The 22,521-nt window shown below is 39.0% G+C and overlaps 1 protein-coding gene across 1 annotated transcript in view; it reads left to right on the top strand.

The window, feature by feature from the left end:
• The window catches only part of LOC123462893, a 65,312-nt gene that overhangs the window by 13,442 nt on the left and 29,349 nt on the right, over positions 1 to 22,521 (top strand). The window contains exons 5-19 of the mRNA XM_045157061.1: positions 1,553 to 1,652; positions 2,810 to 2,880; positions 4,748 to 4,838; positions 5,451 to 5,527; positions 6,953 to 7,052; positions 8,452 to 8,522; positions 11,578 to 11,665; positions 13,158 to 13,234; positions 14,709 to 14,808; positions 15,955 to 16,025; positions 17,687 to 17,777; positions 18,155 to 18,231; positions 19,232 to 19,328; positions 20,475 to 20,545; positions 22,183 to 22,276. Coding sequence (XP_045012996.1) covers positions 1,553 to 1,652; positions 2,810 to 2,880; positions 4,748 to 4,838; positions 5,451 to 5,527; positions 6,953 to 7,052; positions 8,452 to 8,522; positions 11,578 to 11,665; positions 13,158 to 13,234; positions 14,709 to 14,808; positions 15,955 to 16,025; positions 17,687 to 17,777; positions 18,155 to 18,231; positions 19,232 to 19,328; positions 20,475 to 20,545; positions 22,183 to 22,276 — 1,276 coding nt within the window. The remainder of the gene's footprint in view (positions 1 to 1,552; positions 1,653 to 2,809; positions 2,881 to 4,747; positions 4,839 to 5,450; positions 5,528 to 6,952; positions 7,053 to 8,451; positions 8,523 to 11,577; positions 11,666 to 13,157; positions 13,235 to 14,708; positions 14,809 to 15,954; positions 16,026 to 17,686; positions 17,778 to 18,154; positions 18,232 to 19,231; positions 19,329 to 20,474; positions 20,546 to 22,182; positions 22,277 to 22,521) is intronic.

Genomic DNA, 22,521 nt, shown 5'->3' with positions numbered 1-22,521 from the left:
GCACATGCAATTGTAGTGCAGAGGCAGATGATGTGGGTACGTAATCAGGACACAGCAGAAGCTGACCGGCGGCAAGTGATGTGAGCACAGCAGCAGGGGATCTGGCAGCCACCTATTCACGTCAGGGGTGGCCCCCACAGGCCTGCGAACCGAGCACCACGTGGCTGGTCTACTCGCAGGATCAGAGAACAAGGGCGAGGTAGGAGGTCTCAGCTTCAGTGCAGCAGGCTGGCAGGTGTGACTGGTGGGTGCCCAATCAGAACACAGCTATGCGGGATGTGCAGAGGGTGCGTGTGCGGGTGGGCAGAAGGGGGCGAGAGGTGCAATGATGTGTATGGAGCGAGTGAGGCGCGTGGCGGGGGGGATCGGGGTGCGCCGGGGCACCGGGCAATCAGGGTGGGGTGTGCGGGAGGTGGCAGGGCACAGGGGGTACGGGGTGGGGTGCCCTGGAGGGGCGGAGGGCGTGGGGCGCTCTGATCAGTTAGGGGGCAAGGGGCGCGCTGTTGGTGTGGGGGGGGGTTGCACATGCAGGGGGGTTGTGCAGGGGGGTTGTGCAGGGCGGTGCAGGGTGCGGGGCACCTGGGGGGCGTGGGGGGGAGCGCGGGGTGCGCGGGGGGTCAAGGGGTGCACAGGGGTGTGCGGATGAGCTTGTGGGGAGGCGCGGGGGCTAGGGGCACAGGGCACGTGGGGGGTGCGTGGGGCACGCGTGGGGGGAGGGGGCGCGGGGCACACCGTGGTGCGGGATGCCAAGGGACACCGCAGGGTGCTCTGGATGCGCGCGGGGGGGGGGAGGCTTGCGGGGGGTTGAGGGGGTCGCGCGTGGGGCGCGGGACGTGGGGGGGGGCGGGGTACGCTGAGGCACCCCGGGGCGCAGGACGCGTGGGGGTGGGGCACAGGGGGTATGGGGCACGCCTGGGCATGCAGGGGTGCGCTCGGGACTACGGGGGCGCCCGGCCCCGTGCGGTGGGGGGACAAGGGGCCTGCGGGGTGGGTGGCAGGAGATGCCGGGGCGGGGTGCGGGGGGGGCAGGGAGCGCTTCAGGGCACAAGGGGCTCAGGGCGCGGATGCTCCGGGGCGCGTGGGGGTGGGGGCGCAGAGCTCATGGGGAGGGTGGACGGCTAGGAGCCCGGGGCTGGGCGCGGGGGCGGGGGGCGCAGGACGCTGCGGGAAGCCTGGGGTGCTTTGGACTCGTGGGGCGGGGGGGGGGAGGAGCGGGTCGCGCGGGGGAGGGGGGTCAAGGGATTAGGGGGTCTTGCAGGGGGTGTGGAGCACGCTGAGGTAAGGTGCAGTGTGGGACGCTGGGGGACGCTGCAGGACACTGGGGGACACTCTGGACACGTGGCGGGGGTGGGGCGCACGGGGGCGGGGGCTCGAGGAGCGCGGGGGTGGGGCGCGGGGGTCTCGGAGCACGCGGGGGGCGGGGGGGGGGCCCGCAGGGCACACCTGGGCGCCCGGGGCGCTTGGAGCGCGCCTACCGCGTGTGGGTAGGGAGCGTTGGGCGCGCGGGCGGGGAATAGATTGTTTTTTGAAACTGTTTTCTTCATTATGTTAGCAGCGTATTTCGGAGTCTCTTTCTAAGAAGAAAGAAGTTGATAATTTACAGGACACTACTACTAAAGCAAGACAAGGAATGTCAAATGTACAAATAAAAGGTTAGAATCATATTGATCAGTAACTCGGTTGAATGCCTTTATGATCATTCCCTTTGGAAAACAGTGAAATATCCTGTGATATGGAGCCTTATCCAGCAGAATTTTCCTAAATCTACAAATTTCCTCACCATTTTCTTCCATTTCTTCTGGTATCATTCAGCTTCTGAGTTGGGTTTCTCACTCAATTTTTGTATTTTCACCTATGAACTCTATGTATCTATACATATTGTCTTACAATATACCAACATGAATACCAACATGAATGGGGACCTAGCATCTAGGAACCTCACTGTTGTCAAGTTTAAAAAGTACACAAAAATTACAAGGCATGGTGGTGCACGCCTTTAATGCCAGCACTCAGAAGGCAGAGGTAGGAGGATTGCTATGAGTTCAAGACCACTCTGAGACTATATAGAGAATTCCAGGTCAGCCTAAGTTACAGTGAGAACCCACCTTGAAAAACCAAAAAAGAAGTACACAAACAGAACAACCACTTATGTCGTTTGTGGCAACATGAGTCTTAAACAGTGTAAAGCTAGTGGGGCACAAAACAGCATTTCATGTCATGTTGCTTTGAAATGAGAAAAAAAAATGACAGAAAATTTGACAATTTAATTAGATATGACTTATAACTTAATGTTGGAGGAAGATACTATGTAAAATATGACATGACATGACTCTATGATAATTTTAAAATGGGTATCTTTCATGTTTTTCATTGGTCCTCACGTGCTAAATTTGAGTATGGAAGTTTGCAATCATTGCTTTCTCAGATCATGTTTATTTCTAGAGTCTGCAGAAGTGATATTTTTAATGTTTGTAAATATAAAAGTGTCTTCTAAATTCAGTTGAATGGAATGTTTGATTTATGAAAGTAATACAGTTTCATTCATTTATGTCCTGTGGAGGGTGGTTTGTTTTTGAGGTGTGCTGTCACTGTAGCCTAAGCTGTCCTAGAACAAATACTTCTAGGCTGGCCTTGAATGCACAAGAAACCTTTGACCTCTGCCTCCTGGATGTTGGTATTAGTAGTTTGTGTCAAGAAACCATACTTAGGATTTTATAATTAAAATATCCTACTTAATTCTATAAAGATTTTTGAACTACAGTTTCCTTTGAGCGAATTTTACCTATATGTATGTTTCTGTCTATGGCAGCAGCAGAGCCTGTAGTGAAAATAGAAGGCGGTCGCGACAACCATAGCGACAGTTACAAGGCTGAGTCACGGGTATGACATCTGCAGATTTAACAGCATGTAATAATATTTTTTGGGGTTAAAAATGTAATTTGATAAATGCAAATACACTTGAGATTGACCTACAGGTAATTGATATCAAGTTATCATTTAGTTGGAAGAATTTCAGCTCATGCCATGATATTAGACTATTGAAAGAGCCTATAATAATTTACATCTACACATTATGTGTCAGGGGCTCCAGAAGTTGTCTTTATGATAAAATTCAGGGTCTCTAGTTCTATAAAAGCATAATATTTCTCAGAAAATTAGAGTGAAAATCAAGTCTGGTGACTAAGCTTCTATTTTGGTTTGAAGGCAAGCTAGTTCTGCAGGCTAGGAAATTGAACTTATGTTAAGGACAGATTCTAGCCTGTGGGTCACATTGTGTGCTTAGATCATCAGTCCTTAATTAAAAACCTAAAGGCTGCATCTTTTCTTTGCCTTCCATTTCACTACACATAGGGCAAATTTATTAAACAAGCCCTCGTGAAATGGTAGCTGTTGTTTTTAGTTGCTTTTAAAATAATTCCCCATATCCACAAATATCATAAGAAGTATTCTACACTGATGCCTGTGGGCTTCTGAATACTCAACACTATTTGAATTCACATAAAGTACTTAAAAGTGATGAGTCTGGGCAGTTCTTTCATTGGTGTGTGAGGCCATTGTAAAGATCTCTGATGTGTTTTGACTTGGAATCCATGCCTCTTAGGTCACATTTTCTCTATGATGCACGTTAAAAGCTCCATATATCATGCAAAGCCTATGATACTATAATGATAGTATAAGATATGCAAGCAGATAAAACACAGTAAATGTTTTGAGTCCTGTGAATAAAGTTGAGGTTACTTTTATCGAGCAGGCTAAGAGAGCATGTATGTGCCACAGTGCAGTGTGAGGGCTTCTCCAATGTAAAAGAAACATGTTGAATATATGTATTCAGGATCATGTATGTCATTCAAGAATGACAGAGTATCCCAGCAATTAAGAGGCAGAGCTAGGAGGATTGCCATGAGTTCAAGGGCACCCTGAGACTATATAGTGAATTCCAGGTCAGTCTGGGCTAGAGTGAGACCCTATCTGGAAAAAAAAAAAAAAAAAAAAAAGAATGACAAAGTAAACAATGTGAACAATATCACATGTGTCCTTGCAATGAAGAGAGATTAATCTCTTTGAAAGTATACATGTCACATTTAAAATAGCAAATAGATAACTTTATGCTTCTTTCTCACTCTGGCATGGTGTATAGCTCTGATGATCTTCCTAGATTGGCTAAGACATGCATAGGAAATCTCAACTACAGATCATTTTATTTAACCCTAACATGATTTCTAGCTTTTAAAGCTGATTCTTTTTTTAAAATTATTTATTTATTTATTTGAGAGCGACAGACACAGAGAGAAAGACAGATAGAGGGAGAGAGAGAGAATGGGCACGCCAGGGCTTCCAGCCTCTGCAAACAAACTCCAGATGCGTGTGCCCCCTTGTGCATCTGGCTAACGTGGGACCTGGGGAACCGAGCCTCGAACCAGGGTCCTTAGGCTTCACAGGCAAGCACTTAACCGCTAAGCCAACTCTCCAGCCCTAAAGATGATTCTTTACCACTAATATTTTGCCCATGAAAGTTTTCCATATTTATCTTAGCTTGCCACAGTTGCTTCCACTGGTTACATAGGCTGTAAGATGACTAGAAACAGACTTGCTTTTAATAACCCTTTAGATAGGTCTCTATTAAGGAAATGTTGTTTTGAATACTTGCTCCTCTTACAATGAAGACCTGATGATTTTGTAACATAAATATGAATGTCTTTTATATATGTATACGAGAAATGGAAACTCTTAATTTTCCTATTAACAGAGTATTTCTGAGCCTCATTCTAGCAAGAAAGAAGATGGTCATATAAATGTTGCTCAAAGACCAAAACATCCAACACATTCACAAATAAAAGGTAAGAATTATACTGGGTTAAAAATTGGTTTCATACTACTTTTACCATAAAACCATTTTGAAAACCTTACAATGTAAGCACTGATAGTTATCTTGGGGGATTGTACATTTAACCTGAGCTGATGAGCTTATAGAGAGATCCTTGTAAATATTCTTTTTCTGAGATATTTCAAGGCTAGAGATGGTACAAGTCACATGTGTAAGGTTCAAAATTTTGACTTTTATTTATTTATTTGAGAGTGACAGACAGAGAGAGAAAGTGGCAGATAGAGAGAGAATGGGCGCGCCAGGGCTTCCAGCCACTGCAAACGAACTCCAGATGCGTGCGCCCTCTTGTGCATCTGGCTAACGTGGGTCCTGGGAAATCGAGCCTCGAACAGGGGTCCTTAGGCTTCACAGGCAAGCGCTTAACCGCTAAGCCATCTCTCCAGCCCCAAGGTTCAAAATTTTAAAAATCTCAAAAGAATTACATATACATGTAAGGTTCAGATTATGTGAAAATCAAAGTTATTAATACAAATTTTACTATAATAAATAGTTTCTATACCCTAAATTTTCCAGTACAGTTATTTTCATGCAATTCATTTAATTGAAGTGGCAATTTTTTTTCTAGAACCATCAGCAGATGATACTGCAAAACCGGAAATACAGAAAACCAGCCATAGAGACAGCAAAATGGACCTACTAATGGTAAGAGTATTCAAATTTCAAAACTGCATATATATTGCATGTTCACTTTCCAAATTTACTGTAGACCTATTTGAATGGACTTCTGTTGACCTCATAAGGTAATGCATGCCACTCTAGTTTTACTTTTGGACATATGTGTCTGATTGCACGCTGGTAGTGTGTTGTGAAAGCTTGCATCCAACGACAGCCACAGATCATCTTTCAGTGGCTTTGCAATTTTGCTTTCTGATATTCTGAGCCTCCATTTGTTTAAAGGCATAAGGTATCATTAAGAAATCAGTTCAGCCAGGCATGGTGGTGCACGCCTTTAATCCCAGCACTTGGGAGGCTGAGGTAGGAGGATCACCATGAGTTCGAGGCCACCCTGAGACTCCATAGTGAATTCCAGGTCAGCCTGGGCTAGAGTGAGACCCTACCTCAAAAAAAAAAAAAAAAAAAAAAAAAAAAAAAAAAAGGAATCAGTTCAAAACCAAGTCCAATAACTGAGCTCCTACTAGACTATTATGGGTAAGTAGCATGTGATGGTCTGGATTTCAGGTGAATTGGTCAATGTTCACAGTGCTCAAACTTGATGTTTTTGTATAATCAGTGATTAATTCCAAACTCAAAGGCTGAATCTTTCCTTGTTGATTCTAGTTCACTCTGGTCTGTCCCCACTCCACGAGAATGTGTATTTTTATGTATCTACTACTTTAATGAGGTCATTGCAATGAGTTTTTAACAAACAGTTCCGAATTGAGTATGGTGCTGCATGCCTTATTCCCAGCAATGGGGAGGCAGAGAAAGGAGAGGTCTGGGCTTGAGGCCAATTGAAAAAATGAGATGCTGGTCAGCTTGTGCTATGGTAAAATTACAAATGTAACCTGCTAAATTTGAAAGAAAACAGTGTAAACTTTGATATTCTAAAGTATTTCTAAAGTATTTATGTATTCCCTACACTCATGGGGTCATTGCAATACAGTTTTAACAAAGAGTTCTTAATTGGGTGCGGTGCTGCATGCCTTTAATCCCAGCAATTGGGAGACAGAGGAAGGAAGCGATGTCTGGGATTGAGGCCAGTCTGGATCCACAGAATGAGATCCAAGTCAGCCTGGGCTACAGTAAAATTATAAAAAATAGCCTGCTACATTGGGGTGCAAACAATGTAATTTTGTTATTCTAAACTATTTATTGGGAACATTTCCCAACAGCATTGTATTGAAAAATTGCCTTTACCTCCCTCAGTTATATCTCTGGATATTGTCTGGAGAAGGCAGAAAGTAGATAAGATTTTGATCCCTATTTTTACAGCACCCTATTGAAGAAAAGTGAATTCCAATACTTGTTTCTTTTACTCTGAAGATTGGGATGCTTTTGAAATATATAATATACATGTACTTGAACCTCTGGATAGAGTTTGTAAAATACTTTTCTAAATTATGTTAGCAGCGTATCCCTGAGTCTCTTCCTGAGAAGAAAGAAGTTGATAATGTACCTGGCACCACTACTAAAGCAGGACAACGAATGGCAAATGTACAAATAAAAGGTCAGACCATCTTGATTAGGAACCATGTTGAGTGCTTTAATGATGACCATTCCCTTTGGAAAATAGGGAAATGTCCTGTGATTGGTAGATGTATAACCTTATCCAGCAGAATTGTCCTAAATCTACAAACTTTCTCACCATTTTCTTCCTTCTGGTATCATTCAGCTTCTGAGCATGATTTCTCACTCAATTTCTGTATTCTCACCTATCGACTTCTGTGTATCTATACCTATTGTCTTACATGCTTCCACGCAGAGTGCACAAAATGCTGCATACCATCATGCACATCATGTCATGGACAGTGTTTGCATGCCATTCCTAAACCTCACACTGAGCTCTTTCCCACTTTAGTAACTGACATTAAGCAAATCTCCATCAATAACATAACTCTAGAGGAAAATGAAAATTAGCCATTCACACCAACATGAATGGGGACGTAGCATGTAGGAGCCTTGCTGTCATCATGTTTAAAAAGTACAGAAACAGGGGGCTGGAAAGATGGCTTAGCAGTTAAGGCCTTGCTTGCAAAGGCAAAGGAACCAGGTTCACATCCCAGGACCCATGTAAGCCAGATACACAAAGGGGCGCACATGTCTGGAGTTTATTTGCAGGGCCAGAGGACCTGGTGCATGCATTTCCCCCCCCCCTCTCTCTACCTGCCTATTTCTGTATCTCTCTCTCTCAAATAAATAAATAAAAATGTTTTTACAAGTATGCAAACAGAATGAACAGTTATGTCTTTTGTAGAAGGATGAATCTTAAACAAAGTAAAACAAGTGGGGCACAAAAGAGTGTTTCATATCAAGTTTCTTTGAAATAAGAAAAAGAGAAGGAAATTTTGATGGTGTAATTACATTTGACTCATAACTTTCTTGTTGAAGGAAGACACTGTGCAAAATGTGACTTGACATGTCCCTATGATATTTTCAAAAGTGTGTCTTGCATGTTGTTCATTGCCTGAGGTGGCAAATTTTGAGTGGAAGTTTGCAATCATTGCTTTCTCAGATCATGTTTATTTCTACAATCTGTCCCAGTGATATTTTTAAGGTTTCTAAATATAGAAATGTCTTTAAATTCAGTTCAATGGAATGTCTGATTGGTGAAAATAATACATTTTTACTTATTGTTTTCCTTCTCTGGAGGTTGGGTTCATTTTTGTGGTATGGTGTCACTCCAGCCAAGGCTGACCTAAAACTCTATACTCCTAGGCTGGCCTTGAACTCACAAGGATCCTCTTTTACCTTTTCCTCCTGAATGCTCGTATTAGAGGTGTGTAACACCAAACCAAACCTAGGATTTTTATAATTAAAACCTTCTACTTAATTCTATAAAGATTTTTTGTTTGAGTTACTGTTTCTTTGAGTGAATTTTACCTAAGTGTATGTTTTTTGTATGGCAGCAGCAGAGCCTATAATGAAAGTAGAAGGCAGCCGAGACAGCCATGGTGACAGTGACAAGGCTGAGTCACGGGTATGAAATCTTCAATTTAATATATTCATACTTGTTATGGGTTCAAAATATGCATGTGACAAGTTAAAATTCACTTGAGATTGCATTATAAGTAACTGGCAAGTTATCATTTAATTTGGAACAGTTTTCATACATGCCTGGTTCTTAGGCTATTGAGAGAGCCTATAATAATTTACATCAGGAAATCATCTTTCCAGGGCTCCACAAGTTGTCTTCATGATAAAAATCTGGGTCTCTATTTCTATCAAAGCATAATATATCTCAGAATTTAAGATGAAAATTAAGTCTGGTGACTCAGTTTCTATTTTGGATTCAAGGCAAGCTAGTTTTGAAGGCTAGGAAATTGAATTTATGTTAAGGGTAGGTTATTGCCTAGGGGTCAAAATTTGTGTTTAGCAGCACCTAGGAGGCAGAAGGATCACCATGAGTTCAAAGCCACCCTGAGATTAATTCCAGGTCAGCTTGAGCTAGAGTGAGATACTACCTGGGGGGGAAAAAAAAGAGAAAAGAGAAAAAAGAAATGTGTTTAGATATTCATCCCTTCATTACAAACATAAAGGCTGTACCTTTTCTTTTGCATTTCATTTTGCTACAGCTACACGTGCCTATTTATTAAATATGCCCTTGTGACATGATGGCTGTTGCTTTTTAAATAACTCCCCATAGCCACAAATATCATCAGAATTATCCTACACCATTGCAAAGTGAGTGAGTTACAATTGCTTCTGAGTACTCTGCACTATTTGAATTCACACAAAGTACTTGAAAGTGATGTATGTGAGCAGTGTTCTCATTGGTGCATGAGGACTTTGTGAGGCTCTTTGATGTGTTTTCAGTTGGAAACCATTGCTCTTATGTCACACCTTCTGTATGATAGACCTTAAAACTCCATATATCATAAATATCCTATGATATTATAATGATAATATAAAATATGCAAGCAGATAAAACACAGTAAAATTTTTGAGTCCTGTGAATAAAATTGAGGTGGATTTTACCCAAGAAGATTGAGAGAGCATGTATGTGCCACCAGGGCAGTGTGAGGGTTGTATTTCTCATTCAGAATAAGATTTTGCACTTGTGAGGTACAAGCCCATTCGAAGACACGAGCACATGCCAAACATATTAACATGTGTGAGGGCATCTATATTGTAGGAGAAACATGTGGAGTGTAGGTACTCATGGTCATGTCTATAATGCAAGAATGACAGAGTAAGCAATGTGAACTGGATCGCTGTGCCCTTACAGGGAAGAGAGATTAATCACATACATGGGCTCAGGACATGGCTTAGAGGTTAAGTGCTTGTTTGTGAAACCTAAGGACCCCAGTACCCCCAGGAGCCACGTAAGCCAGATGCCAAGGTGGCACATACATGGAGTTCCTTAGCAGTGGTTGGAGTACCTGGCACATACATTATCTCTCTCAACTCTCCCTTTCTCCCTCTCTCTCTCTCTCTCTCCCTCTTTCTCTTTCCTACTCTCTCTCTCTTTCTCTCTCTCTTCCTCTTTGACTCTGTCTGTTGCTCTCAAATATATAAAAATCTTGTTAAAAAAGTGAACGTAAAAAATAGAAAATATAAACTTAAGGTTAGAATCACAAAAAAAGTGAACATGTCACATTTAAAACAGCAAATAGTTGTTCTTAGGCTTCTCTCTCTCTTGCCTTGGTGTATAGCTTTGATAGTCGCGAAAGCCAGATGCCAAGGTGGCACATGCATCTGGAGTTCCTTAACAGTGGCTGGACTCCCTGACACACACATTATCTCCCTCCCCCTCTCTCTCTTTCTCTCTCTCTTCCTATCTGTCTCTCTGTCTGCCTGTTGCTCTCAAATAAATAAAAATCGTTAAGTGAACGTGTCACATTTAAAACAGCAGATAGATGCTCTTATGCTTCTCTCTCTCTTGCCTTGGTATATAGCTTTGATGATCATTCTAGATTGTTGAAGACATGCATAGTAATTCTAAACTATATATCATTTTAATTAAACCTAATATGATTTCTAGTTTTAAAACAGATTCTTTATCCCTATTTTCTGTCCATGTAAATGTTTCCCTTTTTCTCTAAGTTTGCCACAGTTGCTTCCTCCTGGTAGACAGGCTGTAAGATGACCAGAAACAGACCTGAGCTTTTGTCTTTATTAGTTATGTACATATTCACTGTGTAAACAGCACATGTTGATACCATCCTTACCCTCATTCCTGTCCATCTCTCTGAAGGGATCCTCCTCACTGATGATGACACTTATCCCCTTGGGGATTTTGGTCGTGCATTGTGGGGGTTGCCATCAGTCATGTGGAGGAGGCAATGTCTCTGTATGTAATGTCCCAACTTGTGGCTCTAACACTTCTGTGAATTTCCCTGAACCATATTGGGTTCATTTTAGGTCTACTTCAGTGATGAGGACTTGGGAGCCTCTGTGTCTCTGGATCTCTAGTTTGGTAGGAGTTGAGTGTCCTCTGTGTCTATCTCCTTCACCCTTGTGCTGGTACCAGGTTCACCAAGAAAATAGCATGCTTGCTCATTTCCCCAATTACTCTATGATTTCAGCAAGGGCCCTGATGAGGTATGATGGGCTGATTTTTTCCCTCAGGTTCTACATCCATCTGATAAAAGAGAAGCAAATTCACCAGCGGAGATTGAAGTGAGCACTGGATAAATAGGATGACCATATTAGCCTAGAGAGAATTTAATAGGTGTAGGTCCTCTTGTAGCCCAAGAATGGTGGCAGCTTGATATTGGAGAGCAAACTCGTTATTTGGATGTGAGTCTGTCTTGTTTCCCAGTTCCAGCTATGGGCTCTGTTCCACTGAGTGGATATGTTAGCCAATCCAAGAGCAGTTCATTACCCACCAAGGTTATATGCCACTATTGCACTTGGGTGAGCATCATGTCAGACCTGATTTTGATAACACTTTACACAGGTCTCTATTAAAGAAATGTTGTTTTGAATACCTGCTTTGCTTATGATGAAGACTTGATTTAGTAATATTAAATACGAATGTCTTTGTATTTATGCATACAAGATGTGGAAACTCTTGTTTTTCCTATTAACAGAGTATTTCTGAGCCTCTTTCTAAGAAGAAAGAAGATGGTCCTATAAGTATTACTCAAAGAAAACAAACAACACATTCGAAAATAAAAGGTAAGAATTACACTTGATTAGAAATTGGTCTCGTGCTACTTTGATCATGAATCTATTTTGAAAGCATTACAATGTAAGCACTGATAGTTAGGTAGCCTTAACAGAACAAGTTTTGTCAAAATATACATATTCAGCCATAACTTTTGCTGCTTTTTCCTTTAGTATCATTCTGCTGCTAGTATGTCCTTTACCACTGATTTTCATATTTTCTCCTATAGACTTGCACCAACCTATTGATGTTTTAATGAATGTTTTCATTCTGAGTACACATGTTGTCATGCTGTGCACCACCAGACCATGTGTCATGTCTTGGAAAGCCATTCCTAAGCCTATCATTGAGCTCTTTTAATATCCAAGGCCTGAATTTAGGAAGGTCTCCATAAATAATTGTTGAGCCAATGAAGTTCAACCACTCACACAGTGATGCAAGGAAAGTTAGCAACATGAGCAGAGCTGTCCTCCTATAGGCAGAACAAAGATAAAATAGCATAATCCGCCAGGCATGGTGGTGCACGCCTTGAATCCCAGCACTCGGGAGGCAGAGGTAGGAGGATCACCGTGAGTTCAAGGCCACCCTGAGACTACAGAGTTAATTCCAGGACCTGAGTGAGACCCTACCTCGAAAAACCAAAAAAAAAAAAAAAAAAAGATAGCATAATCCATTATGTTTTCTTGTATGAGACTGAGGCATTGGTAGGCAGAGTAGGATCCTAAAAGTTACTCTCTGTTTTACTGTATTTACAAACACAGGGGAGAATTGATTAAAAGTTGATGACAAAGTACTTTTCTTTTGGTTTTTTTCCTGTCTTAAGGATGTTACATTAAATAATGTAAGATGATATGTCACTATGATGTTTCCAAAATGTACATCTTGATAATTGTACATTTAACCTGAGATGATAAGCTTATGAAGAGATCCTTGTAATCACTCTCTTTTCTGAACCATTTCAGGGATATAGATGGTACCAGTCACTTGATTACAGTTCAAAAATTAATAGAAGTGCTGGAGATATGGCTTAATGCTTAAGTCACTTACCTGCCAAACCAAAGCATCGAGGTTCAAATCCACAGTACCCACATAAGCCAGATGTACAAGGGGGTACATGCCTCTGGAGTTCATTTGCATTTGCTGGGGTCCTGGCATGTCCATTCTTATTGTGTCTATCTCCTCTCTCTCTCTTCACTCTCTCTCTCTCCAAATTAAATAAGTGATTGATTAATTAAAACATTTTAAAATGAAGATATATGTTAGAAGAGATGATGGAGGTGGAGTCATTTAACATTATGCTTATTACTTTAATAAAGTTTTCCTTGGATTAAACAAAAAAAAATCCAATGAACTCCAAAGAATTATGTATTCAAGTAAGGGTCAGATTATTTGAAAATTAAAGTTATTGATAAAATTTTACTATAATTAAAGGTTTCTATTCTCTAAATTTTGGTGCAATTATTTTCAGGCAATTCATTTACTTGAAGTGTCCTTTTTTTCTAGAAGCATCAGAAGTTCATACTGTGACACCAGAAATACAGAAAGCCAGTCGTGGAGACAGTGAAATGGATATACCAATGGTATGGAAAATCCTAATTTTAAAACTAAAGATATACTGTATATTCACTTTCAATACTTTCTGTAGACCTATATAAATGCATGTGTCTTGGCCTCATAAGATAATGCATGCCATTTTAATTTTACTTTTTTTACTATCTGATTGCATGTTGATAGTGTGTTGCCAGAGCTTGCATTCAACTAGAGCCACAGATCATCTTTCAGTGGCTTTGCAATTTTGCTTTCTGATAATCTGAGCCTCCACTTGTATAAAGTCATAACATATCATTTTAAAAAATGAGTTCACAAGCTGGAAAGATGGGTTTGCATTCAATGCACTTGCCTGCAAAGCCAATGGATACAGGTTCAATTCAAAGGACCCACATAAGCCAAATGCACAAGGTGGTACATGTGTCTCAAGTTCATTTACAGCAGCTGAAGATTATAGTGTGCCCATTCTCTTCCTTAAATTAAAAAAAAAAGTTCCAAACCAAGTCTGATGGCTGAGTTCCTACTAGGAACTTACGGGTAAGTAGCATGTGAACCTCCATTTATATAAAGGCATAACAAATCTTTCTTTAAAAAGAGCCCCAAATCAAGTCTGATGACTCATTTACTAATTTGAATTTATATATAAGAAGTATGTGATGGTCTCAAATTTGAATTCATGTTAAGGACTAATTCCAGGGCCTCAATATTCATGGTTTTAGATAATATATCATTAATTTCAAAGTCAAATGCTGTATCTATGGACCAAACCATACCTAGGATTTCATGGTTAAAATCTTTTACTTAATTCTATAAAGATTTTTGAACTACTCTTTCCTTTGAGCGAACTTAACCTATGTGTATGTTTTCGTCCATGGCAGCAGGTCCCACGTAAGAAAGATGCATGTGGTGGAGCATGTATCTTGAGTTCAGTTCCAGTGGCTAGGGATCATGCTGTACCACTTCTCTACCTCTCTCTCTTTTTCTCTCTCTCTCCCCTTCTTTCTCTCTTTCTGTCTGTAATAATTAATTAAAAATCTTAGAAAAAAAAAGAATGAGATCTGGGTCAGCCTGGCCTACATTAAAAATACAAATATGGGAAAGTGGGGGGGGGGAGGGAGGGAATTACCATGGGATTTTTTTAATAATCATGGAAAATGCTAATAAAAATTTAAAAAAAAATACAAACATGGCCTGCTACATTTGACAGCAAATGATTCACACCTTGATATTCTAAACTATTTCTTGAAAAGATATTCTTTCCCAACAGCATTGTATTCAAAAATTATACTTTTACCTACCTAATTTAGTTACTTTGGTTATTGCATGGATAAAGAAGAAAACAAATATGAGTTTAATACAAATTTTTACTGCACCTGATTGAAGAAATGTGATTTTAAATATAATATGGTTTTATTTTGAAGAATGGGGTCTGTTGAAATATATAATATGATTCGACTCATAGCTCTGAATAGATTTTTTTTGAAACCATTTTCTTCATTATGTTAGCAGCGCATTTCTGAGTCTCTTTCTGAGAAGAAAGAAGTTGATAATTTACAGGACACTACTACTAAAGCAAGACAAAGAAATTCAAATGTACAAATAAAAGGTTAGGCCCATATTGATTAGTAACTCGGTTGAATGCTTTTATGATCATCCCCTTTGGAAAACAGTGAAATGTGCTGTGATAGGTAGATATGGAGCCTTATTCTGAAGAATTTTCCTAAATCTACAAATTTCCTCACCATTTTCTGCCATTTCTTCTGGTATCATTTAGCTTCTGAGCTTGGTTTCTCACTCAATTTCAGTATTTTCACCTATGACCTCTGTGTATCTATATCTATTGTCTTTCAATACCAATGTGAATGGGGACTTAGCATCTAGAACCTTGCTGTTGTCATGTTTACAAAGTACAGAGATATTGCCAGGCATGGTGGCACATGCCTTTAATGCCAGCCTTCAGGAGGGAGAGGTAGGAAGATCGCTGTGAGTTTTAGGCCAGGCTGAAAGTTTATAGTGAATTCCAGGTCAGCCAAAGCTAGAGTGAGACCCTGCCTTGAAAAACAAAAACAAAAAAAAAGTACACAAATAGAATAACCATTTATGTCCTTTGTGACAGGATGAGTGTTAAACAGAGTAAAGCAAGTAGGGCCTAAACAACATTTCATGTCATATTGTTTTCAAATGAGAAGAAAATTTGATGATTTAATTAAATATGACTTACAACTTTATTGTTGGAGGAAGATGCTGTGCAAAATATGACATGACCTGACTCTATGATAATTTCAAAATGTGTATCTTTCAAGTTTTTCATTGTTCTTCACATAATAAATTTATGTATAGAAGTTTGCAATCATTGCTTTCTCAGATCATGTTTATTTCTAGAAACTGTAGCAGTGATATTTTTAATGTTTGTAAATATAAAAATGCCTTCTAAATTCAGGAACAGAATGTCTAATTTACGAAAGTAATACATTTTGATTCATTTTTTGTCTGTGGAGGGTGGGTTTGTTTTTGAGGTGTGCTGTCACTGTAGCCTAAGCTGTCCTAGAACTCCCTCGGTATTTCTAGGCTGGCCTTGAATGCACAAGAAACCTTTGACCTTTGCCTCCTGAATGCTGGCATTAGGGTTGGGTGTCACCAAACCATACCTAGGATTTCATGGTTAAAATCGTCTACTTAATTCTATAAAGATTTTTGAACTACTCTTTCCTTTGAGCAAACTTAACCTATGTGTATGTTTTGTCCGTGGCAGCAGCAGAGCCTGTAGTCAACATAGAAGGCGGCCATGACAGCCATAGCGACAGTTACAAGGCTGAGTCACGGGTATGAAATCTGCAAAGTTAACATCATGTATTAATACTTGTTTCGGGTTCAAATTGTGCATGTGATAAAAGAAAATACACTTAGGATTGCCCTATAAGTAATTGATAACAAGTTATCATTTATTTGGAAGAATTTCAGCCCATGCCATGTTCTTAGACTATTGGGACAGCCTGTAATAATTTTCATCTAGACATCATGTGTCAGGGTCTCTACAAGTTGTCTTTATGATAAAAATCAGGGTCTCTATTTCAATGAGGCATAATATTTCTTAGAAAATTAGGATGAAAATCAATACAAGTGACTAAGTTGCTATTTTGGCTTGAAGACAAGCTAGTTCTGCAGGCTAGGAAATTGAATTTATGTTAGGGGCAGATTCTAGCCTGGGGATCACGTTGTGTGCTTAGATAATCTGTACTTAATTACAAACCTAAAGGCTGCATCTTTTCTTTGCATTCCATTTCACTACACATACGAGGGCAAATTTATTAAAGGAGCCCTTGTGAAATGGTAGCTGTTGTTTTTAGCTGCTTTTAAAATAACGCCTCATATCCACAAATGTCATAAAAAGTATTCTACACTGGTGCCTGTGAGTAACTTAAAATGGTTTCTGAGTGCTCTACACTATTCAAATTCACATAAAGTATTTAAAAATGATGTGTCCGGGCAGTTCTCTCATTGGTGCGTAAGACTACTGGAAAGATCTTTGATGTGTTTTGACTTGGAATCCATGCCTCTTAGGTCACATTTACTCTATGATACATGTTAAAAGCTCCACATGTCATGCAAAGCCTACAATATTATAATAATAATATAACATAAAGAAGATAAAAATACAAGCAGATAAAACACAGTAAATGTTTTGAGTCCTGTGAGTAAAGTTGAGGTTACTTTGATCCAAGCAGGCTGAGAGAGCATGTGTGTGCCAACAGTGCAGTGTGAGGGCATCTCTAATGTAAGAGAAACATGTCGAATGTAGGTATTCGGGACCATGTATGTCATTCACGAATGACAGAGTGTCCAGCACTCGGGAGGCAGAGCTAGGAGAATTGCAGTGAGTTCAAGGGCACCCTGAGACTATGTAGTGAATTCCAGGTCATTCTGGGCTAGAGTGAGACCCTACCTTGAAAACCAAAAAAAAAAAAAAAGACAAAGTAAACAATGTGAACAATATCACCTGTGTCCTTGCAATGAAGAGAGATTAATCTCTTTGAAAGTATGCATGTCACATTTAAAATAGCAAATAGATAATTTTATGCTTCTTTCTCACTCTGGCATGGTGTATAGCTCTGATGATCTTCCTAGATTGGCTAAGACATACATAGGAAATTTCAACTACAAATCACTTTATTTAACCCTAACATGATTTCTAGCTTTAAAGCTGATTCTTTACCACTATTTTTTTGCCCATGAAAGTTTTCCCTATTCTTCTTAGCTTGCCACAATTGCTTCTACTTATTACATAGGCTGTAAGATGACCAAAACAGACTGATATTGATCTTGCTTTAGACAGCTCTCTATTAAAGAAATGTTGTTAAAAAAAATGTTGTTTTGAATACTTGTTCCTCTTATAATGAAGACTTGATGATTTTGTCACATGAAATATGAACGGCTTTGTATATATGTATATGAGATTTGGAAACTATTGTTTTTCATATTAACAGAGTATTTCTGAGCCTCGTTCTAACAAGAAGGAAGATGGTCATAAAACTATTGCTAAACGACCAAAACATACAAAACATTCACAGATAAAAGGTAAGAAGTATACTAGAAGAGAAATAGGTTTCATGCTACTTTTACCATAAAACCATATTGAAAACCTTACAATGTTAGCAGTGATATTTATCTTGGGGAATTGTACTTTTAACCTGAGCTGATGAGCTTTTAGAGAGATCCTTGTAAACATTCTTTTTCTGAGACAATTCAAGGCTAGGAATGGTACAAGTCACATGGGTAAGGTTCAAAATTAAAAGAATCTCAAAAGAAATACATATACAAGTAAGGTTCAGATGATTTGAAAATCAAATTTATTAATGCAAATTTTACTACAATAAATGGTTTCTTTTCCCTAATTTTCAAGTATAATTATTTTCATGCAATTCATTTAATTGAAGTGCCCATGTTTTTTCTAGAAACATCAGCAGATCATACTGCAAAACCAGAAATAAAGAAAGCTAGCCATAGAGACAGCAAAATGGGTCTATTAACGGTAAGAGTATTCAAAATTGAAAACTACATATACATTGCATATTCACTTTCAAAATTTAGTGTAGACTTCTTTGAATGCACAGTTGTTGACCTCATAAGGTAATGCATGCCACTTTAGTTTTACTTTTGGACATACCTGTCTGATTGCATGCTGGTAATGTGTTCTGAAAGCTTGCATCCAACGACAGCCACAGATCATCTTCTAGTGGCTTTGCAATTTTGCTTTCTGATATTCTGAGCCTCCATTTAGATAAAGACATAAGGAATCATTAAGAAATGAGCTCAAAACCAAGTCCGATAACTGAGTTCCTACTAGAAAATTATGGGTAAATAGCATGTGATGGTCTGGATTTTAGGTGAATGGGTCAATATTCACAGTGCTCAAACTTGATGTTTTCATATAATCAGTGATTAATTCCAAACTCAAAGGCTGAATCTTTCCTTGTAGTATCTAGTTCACTGTGATTGTCCCCACTCCACGAGAATGTGATTTTTATGTATTTACTGCTCTAGTGAGGTCATTGCAATTATGTTTGAACAAATAGTTCTCAATTGGGTATGGTGCTACATGCCATATTCCCAGCAATGGGGAGGGAGGCAGAAAAAGGAGTAGAGGTCTGGGCTTCAGGCCAATTGAAAGAATGAGATGCAGGTCAGCCTGGGCTATAGTAAAATTAAAAACGTAGCCTGCTATATTTGAGAGAAAAAAGCATAAACTTTGATATTCTAAACTGTTTCATAAAACATATTCTTTCCCAATACCATTGTATTGAAAATTTTTCCTTTTGCCTACCTCAGTACTGCCTTTAGTTATTGCATGGATAAGACAGAAAACAGATATGAATTTAATAACAATTATGCAGTACCCCATTGAGGGAATGTGATTTTAAATATTTGTTCATTTTATTTTAAGGAGTGTGGTACTTTTGAAATACTTAATATGATTTTAGTTGTAGCTATGGATACATATTTTGAAACACTTTTCTTCATTATGTTTGCAGCCTATGCCTGAGTCTCTTTCTGAGAAGAAAGATGTTGATAATTTACAGGACACTACTACTAAAGCAAGACAACAAATATCAAAAGTACAAATAAAAGGTTAGACCCATATTGATCAGTAACTAGGTTAAATGTTTTTATGATTATTCTCTTTGTATAACAGTGAAATTTGCTGTGATAGGTAGATATGGAGCCTTATCCAGCAGAATTTTTCTAAATCTACAGATTTCCTCACCATTTTCTTCCATTTCTTCCGGTATCATACAGCTTCTGAGTTGGGTTTCTCACCCAATTTCCATACATTCACCTATGACCTCTGTGTATCTATACCTATTGTCTTACAATACCAACATGAATGGGGACCTAGCATCTAGGAACCATGCTGTTGTCATGTTTACAAAGTACACAAACATCGCCAGGCATGGTGGCACACGCCTTTAATGCCAGCACTCAGGAGGCAGAGGTAGGAAGATCCCTGTGAGTTCAAGGCCACACTGAGACTATATAGTCAATTCCAGCTCAACCTAAGCTAGAGTGAGACCCTGCCTTGAAAAAAAAAAAAAGGACACAAACAGAATAACCATTTATGTCCTTTGTGGCAGAATGAGTCTTAACCAGTGTAATGCAACTTAGGCACAAAACAGCATTTCATGTCTTTTGTTTTGAAATGAGAAAAAAAATTCACTTAAATTTGATGATTTAATTAAATATAACTTTATTGTTGGAGGAAGATACTGTGCAAAATAAGACATGACATGACTCTATAATTTCAAAATATATATATCTTTCATGTTTTTCCTTGGTCCTCACATGCTAAATTTCTGTATGGAAGTTTGCAATCATTGCTTTCTCAGATCATGTTTATTTCTAGAGTCTGTCGCAGTGATATTTTTAATGTTTATAAATATAAAACTGTCTTATAAATTCAGTTGAATGTAATGTCTGATTTATGAAAGTAATACATTTTCATTCATGTTTTTTCCTGTGGAGTGTGGGGTTTCTTTTGAGGTGTGCTGTCACTGTAGCCTAAGCTGTCCTAGAACTCAGTCTGTACTTCTAGGCTGGCCTTGAACTCCCAAGAATACTTTTACCTTTGCCTCCTGAATGCTGGTATTAGTGGTGTGTGTCAAAAAAAACATACTTAGGATTTTATAATTAAAATCATCTACTTAATTCTATAAAGATTTTTGAACCACTGTTTTCTTTGAGCGAATTTTACCTATGTGTATGTTTTGTCCGTGGCAGCAGCAGAGCCTGTAGTCAACATAGAAGGCGGCCATGACAGCCATAGCAACAGTTACAAGGCTGAGTCACGGGTATGAAATCTGCAAAGTTAACATCATGTATTAATACTTGTTTTGGGTTCAAAATGTGCATGTGATAAATGAAAATACACTTGAGATTGCCCTGTAGTTAATTGATATCAAGATATTTATTTGGGAGAATTTCAGTTCATGCCATGTTCTTAGACTATTGGGAGAGCCTATAATAATTTGCATCTAGACATCGTGTGTCAGGGCTCTACAAGTTGTCTTTATGATAAAAATCAGGGTCTCTAGTTCTATGAAAGCATAATATTTCTCAGAAAATTAGGATGTAAATCAAGTCTGGGGACTAAGCTTCTATTTTCGCTTGAAGGCAAGATAGTTCCGCCTGCTAGGAAATTGAACTGATGTTAAGGACAGATTCTAGCCTGTGGGTCTTTGTATGTTAAGATAATCAGTCCTTAATTACAAACCTAAAGGCTGCATGTTTTCTTTGCATTCCATTTCACTACACATATGAACGTATCTTTATTAAACAAGCCCTTGTGAAATGGTAGCTGTTGTTTTTAGTTGCTTTTAAGATAACTCCCCATATCCACAAATGTCACAAAAAGTATTCTACACTGGTGCCTGTGAGTGAGTTAAAATGGCTTCTGAATGCTCTAGAGTATTTGAATTCACATAAATTACTTAAAAGTGAAGTGTCTAGGCAGTTCTCTCATTGGTGTGTGAGGCCATTGTAAAGATCTTTGATGTGTTTTGACTTGGAATCTCTTGCTCTGAGGTCGCATTTTCTCTATGACAGACTCTAAAAGCTCCATATGTCATGCAAAGCCTATGATATTATAATGATAATATAAGATATGCAAGCAAATAATACACAGTAAATTTTTTGAGTCTTGTGAACAAAGTTGAGGTTACTTTTATCCAAGCCGGCTGAGAGAACATGTATGTGCCACCAGTGCAGTGTGAGGGCATCTCCAAATATGAGAAATGTGTCAAATATAGGTATTCGGAACCATGTATGTCATTCAAGAATGACAGAGTATCCCAGCAGTTGGGAGGCAGACTAGGAGAATTGCCATGAGTTCAAAGGCACCCTGAGACTATATAGTGAATTCTAGGTCATTGTGGGCTAGAGTGAGACTCTACCTCAAAAAACCAAAAATAAATAAACAAATAAAAGAATGACAAAGTAAACAAGTGAACAATATCACATGTGTCCTTGCAATGAAGAGAGATTAATCTCTTTGAAAGTATACATGTCACATTTAAAATAGCAAACAGATAACTTTATGCTTCTTTCTCATTCTGGCATGGTGTATAGCTCTGATGATCTTCCTAGATTGGCTAAGATATGCATAGGAAATTTCAACTACAGATCACTTTATTTAACCCTAACATGAATTCTAGTGGTAAAGCTGATTCATTACCACTAATATTTTGCCCATGAAAGTTTTCCCTATTTCTCTTAGCTTGCCACAGTTGCTTCTACTGGTTACATAGGCAGTAAGATGACCAGAAACAGACTTCATATTGATAACCCTTTAGATAGGTCTCTATTAAAGAAATCTTGTTTTGAATACTTGCTCCTCTTATGATGAAGACTTGATGATTTTGTCATATGGAATATGAATGTCTTTGTGTATATTTATATGAGATTTGGAAACTCTCATTTTTCTTATTAGCAGAGTATTTCTGAGCCTCATTCTAGCAAGAAAGAAGATGGTCATAAAACTATTGCTCAACGACCAAAACATGGAAAACATTCACGGATAAAAGGTAAGAAGTATACTGGAATAGAAATAGGTTTCATGCTACTTTCACGGTAAAACATTTTGAAAACTTTACAATGTTAGCACTTATAGTTACTTGGGGAATTGTACATTTAACCTGAGATGATGAGCTTATAGAGACATCCTGGTATTCATACTTTTTCTGAGCCATTTCAAAGCTAGGGATGATACAAGTCACATGTTTAAGGTTCAAAATTCAAAGAATCTCAAAAGAATTACATATGCAACTAA

Source organism: Jaculus jaculus, chromosome 8 (assembly GCF_020740685.1).
Source record: "Jaculus jaculus isolate mJacJac1 chromosome 8, mJacJac1.mat.Y.cur, whole genome shotgun sequence".
In the NCBI taxonomy this organism is placed as follows: domain Eukaryota; kingdom Metazoa; phylum Chordata; class Mammalia; order Rodentia; family Dipodidae; genus Jaculus; species Jaculus jaculus.
Note: the sequence above shows the minus strand (reverse complement) of the source record. Positions and strands in the feature narration are given on the sequence as shown.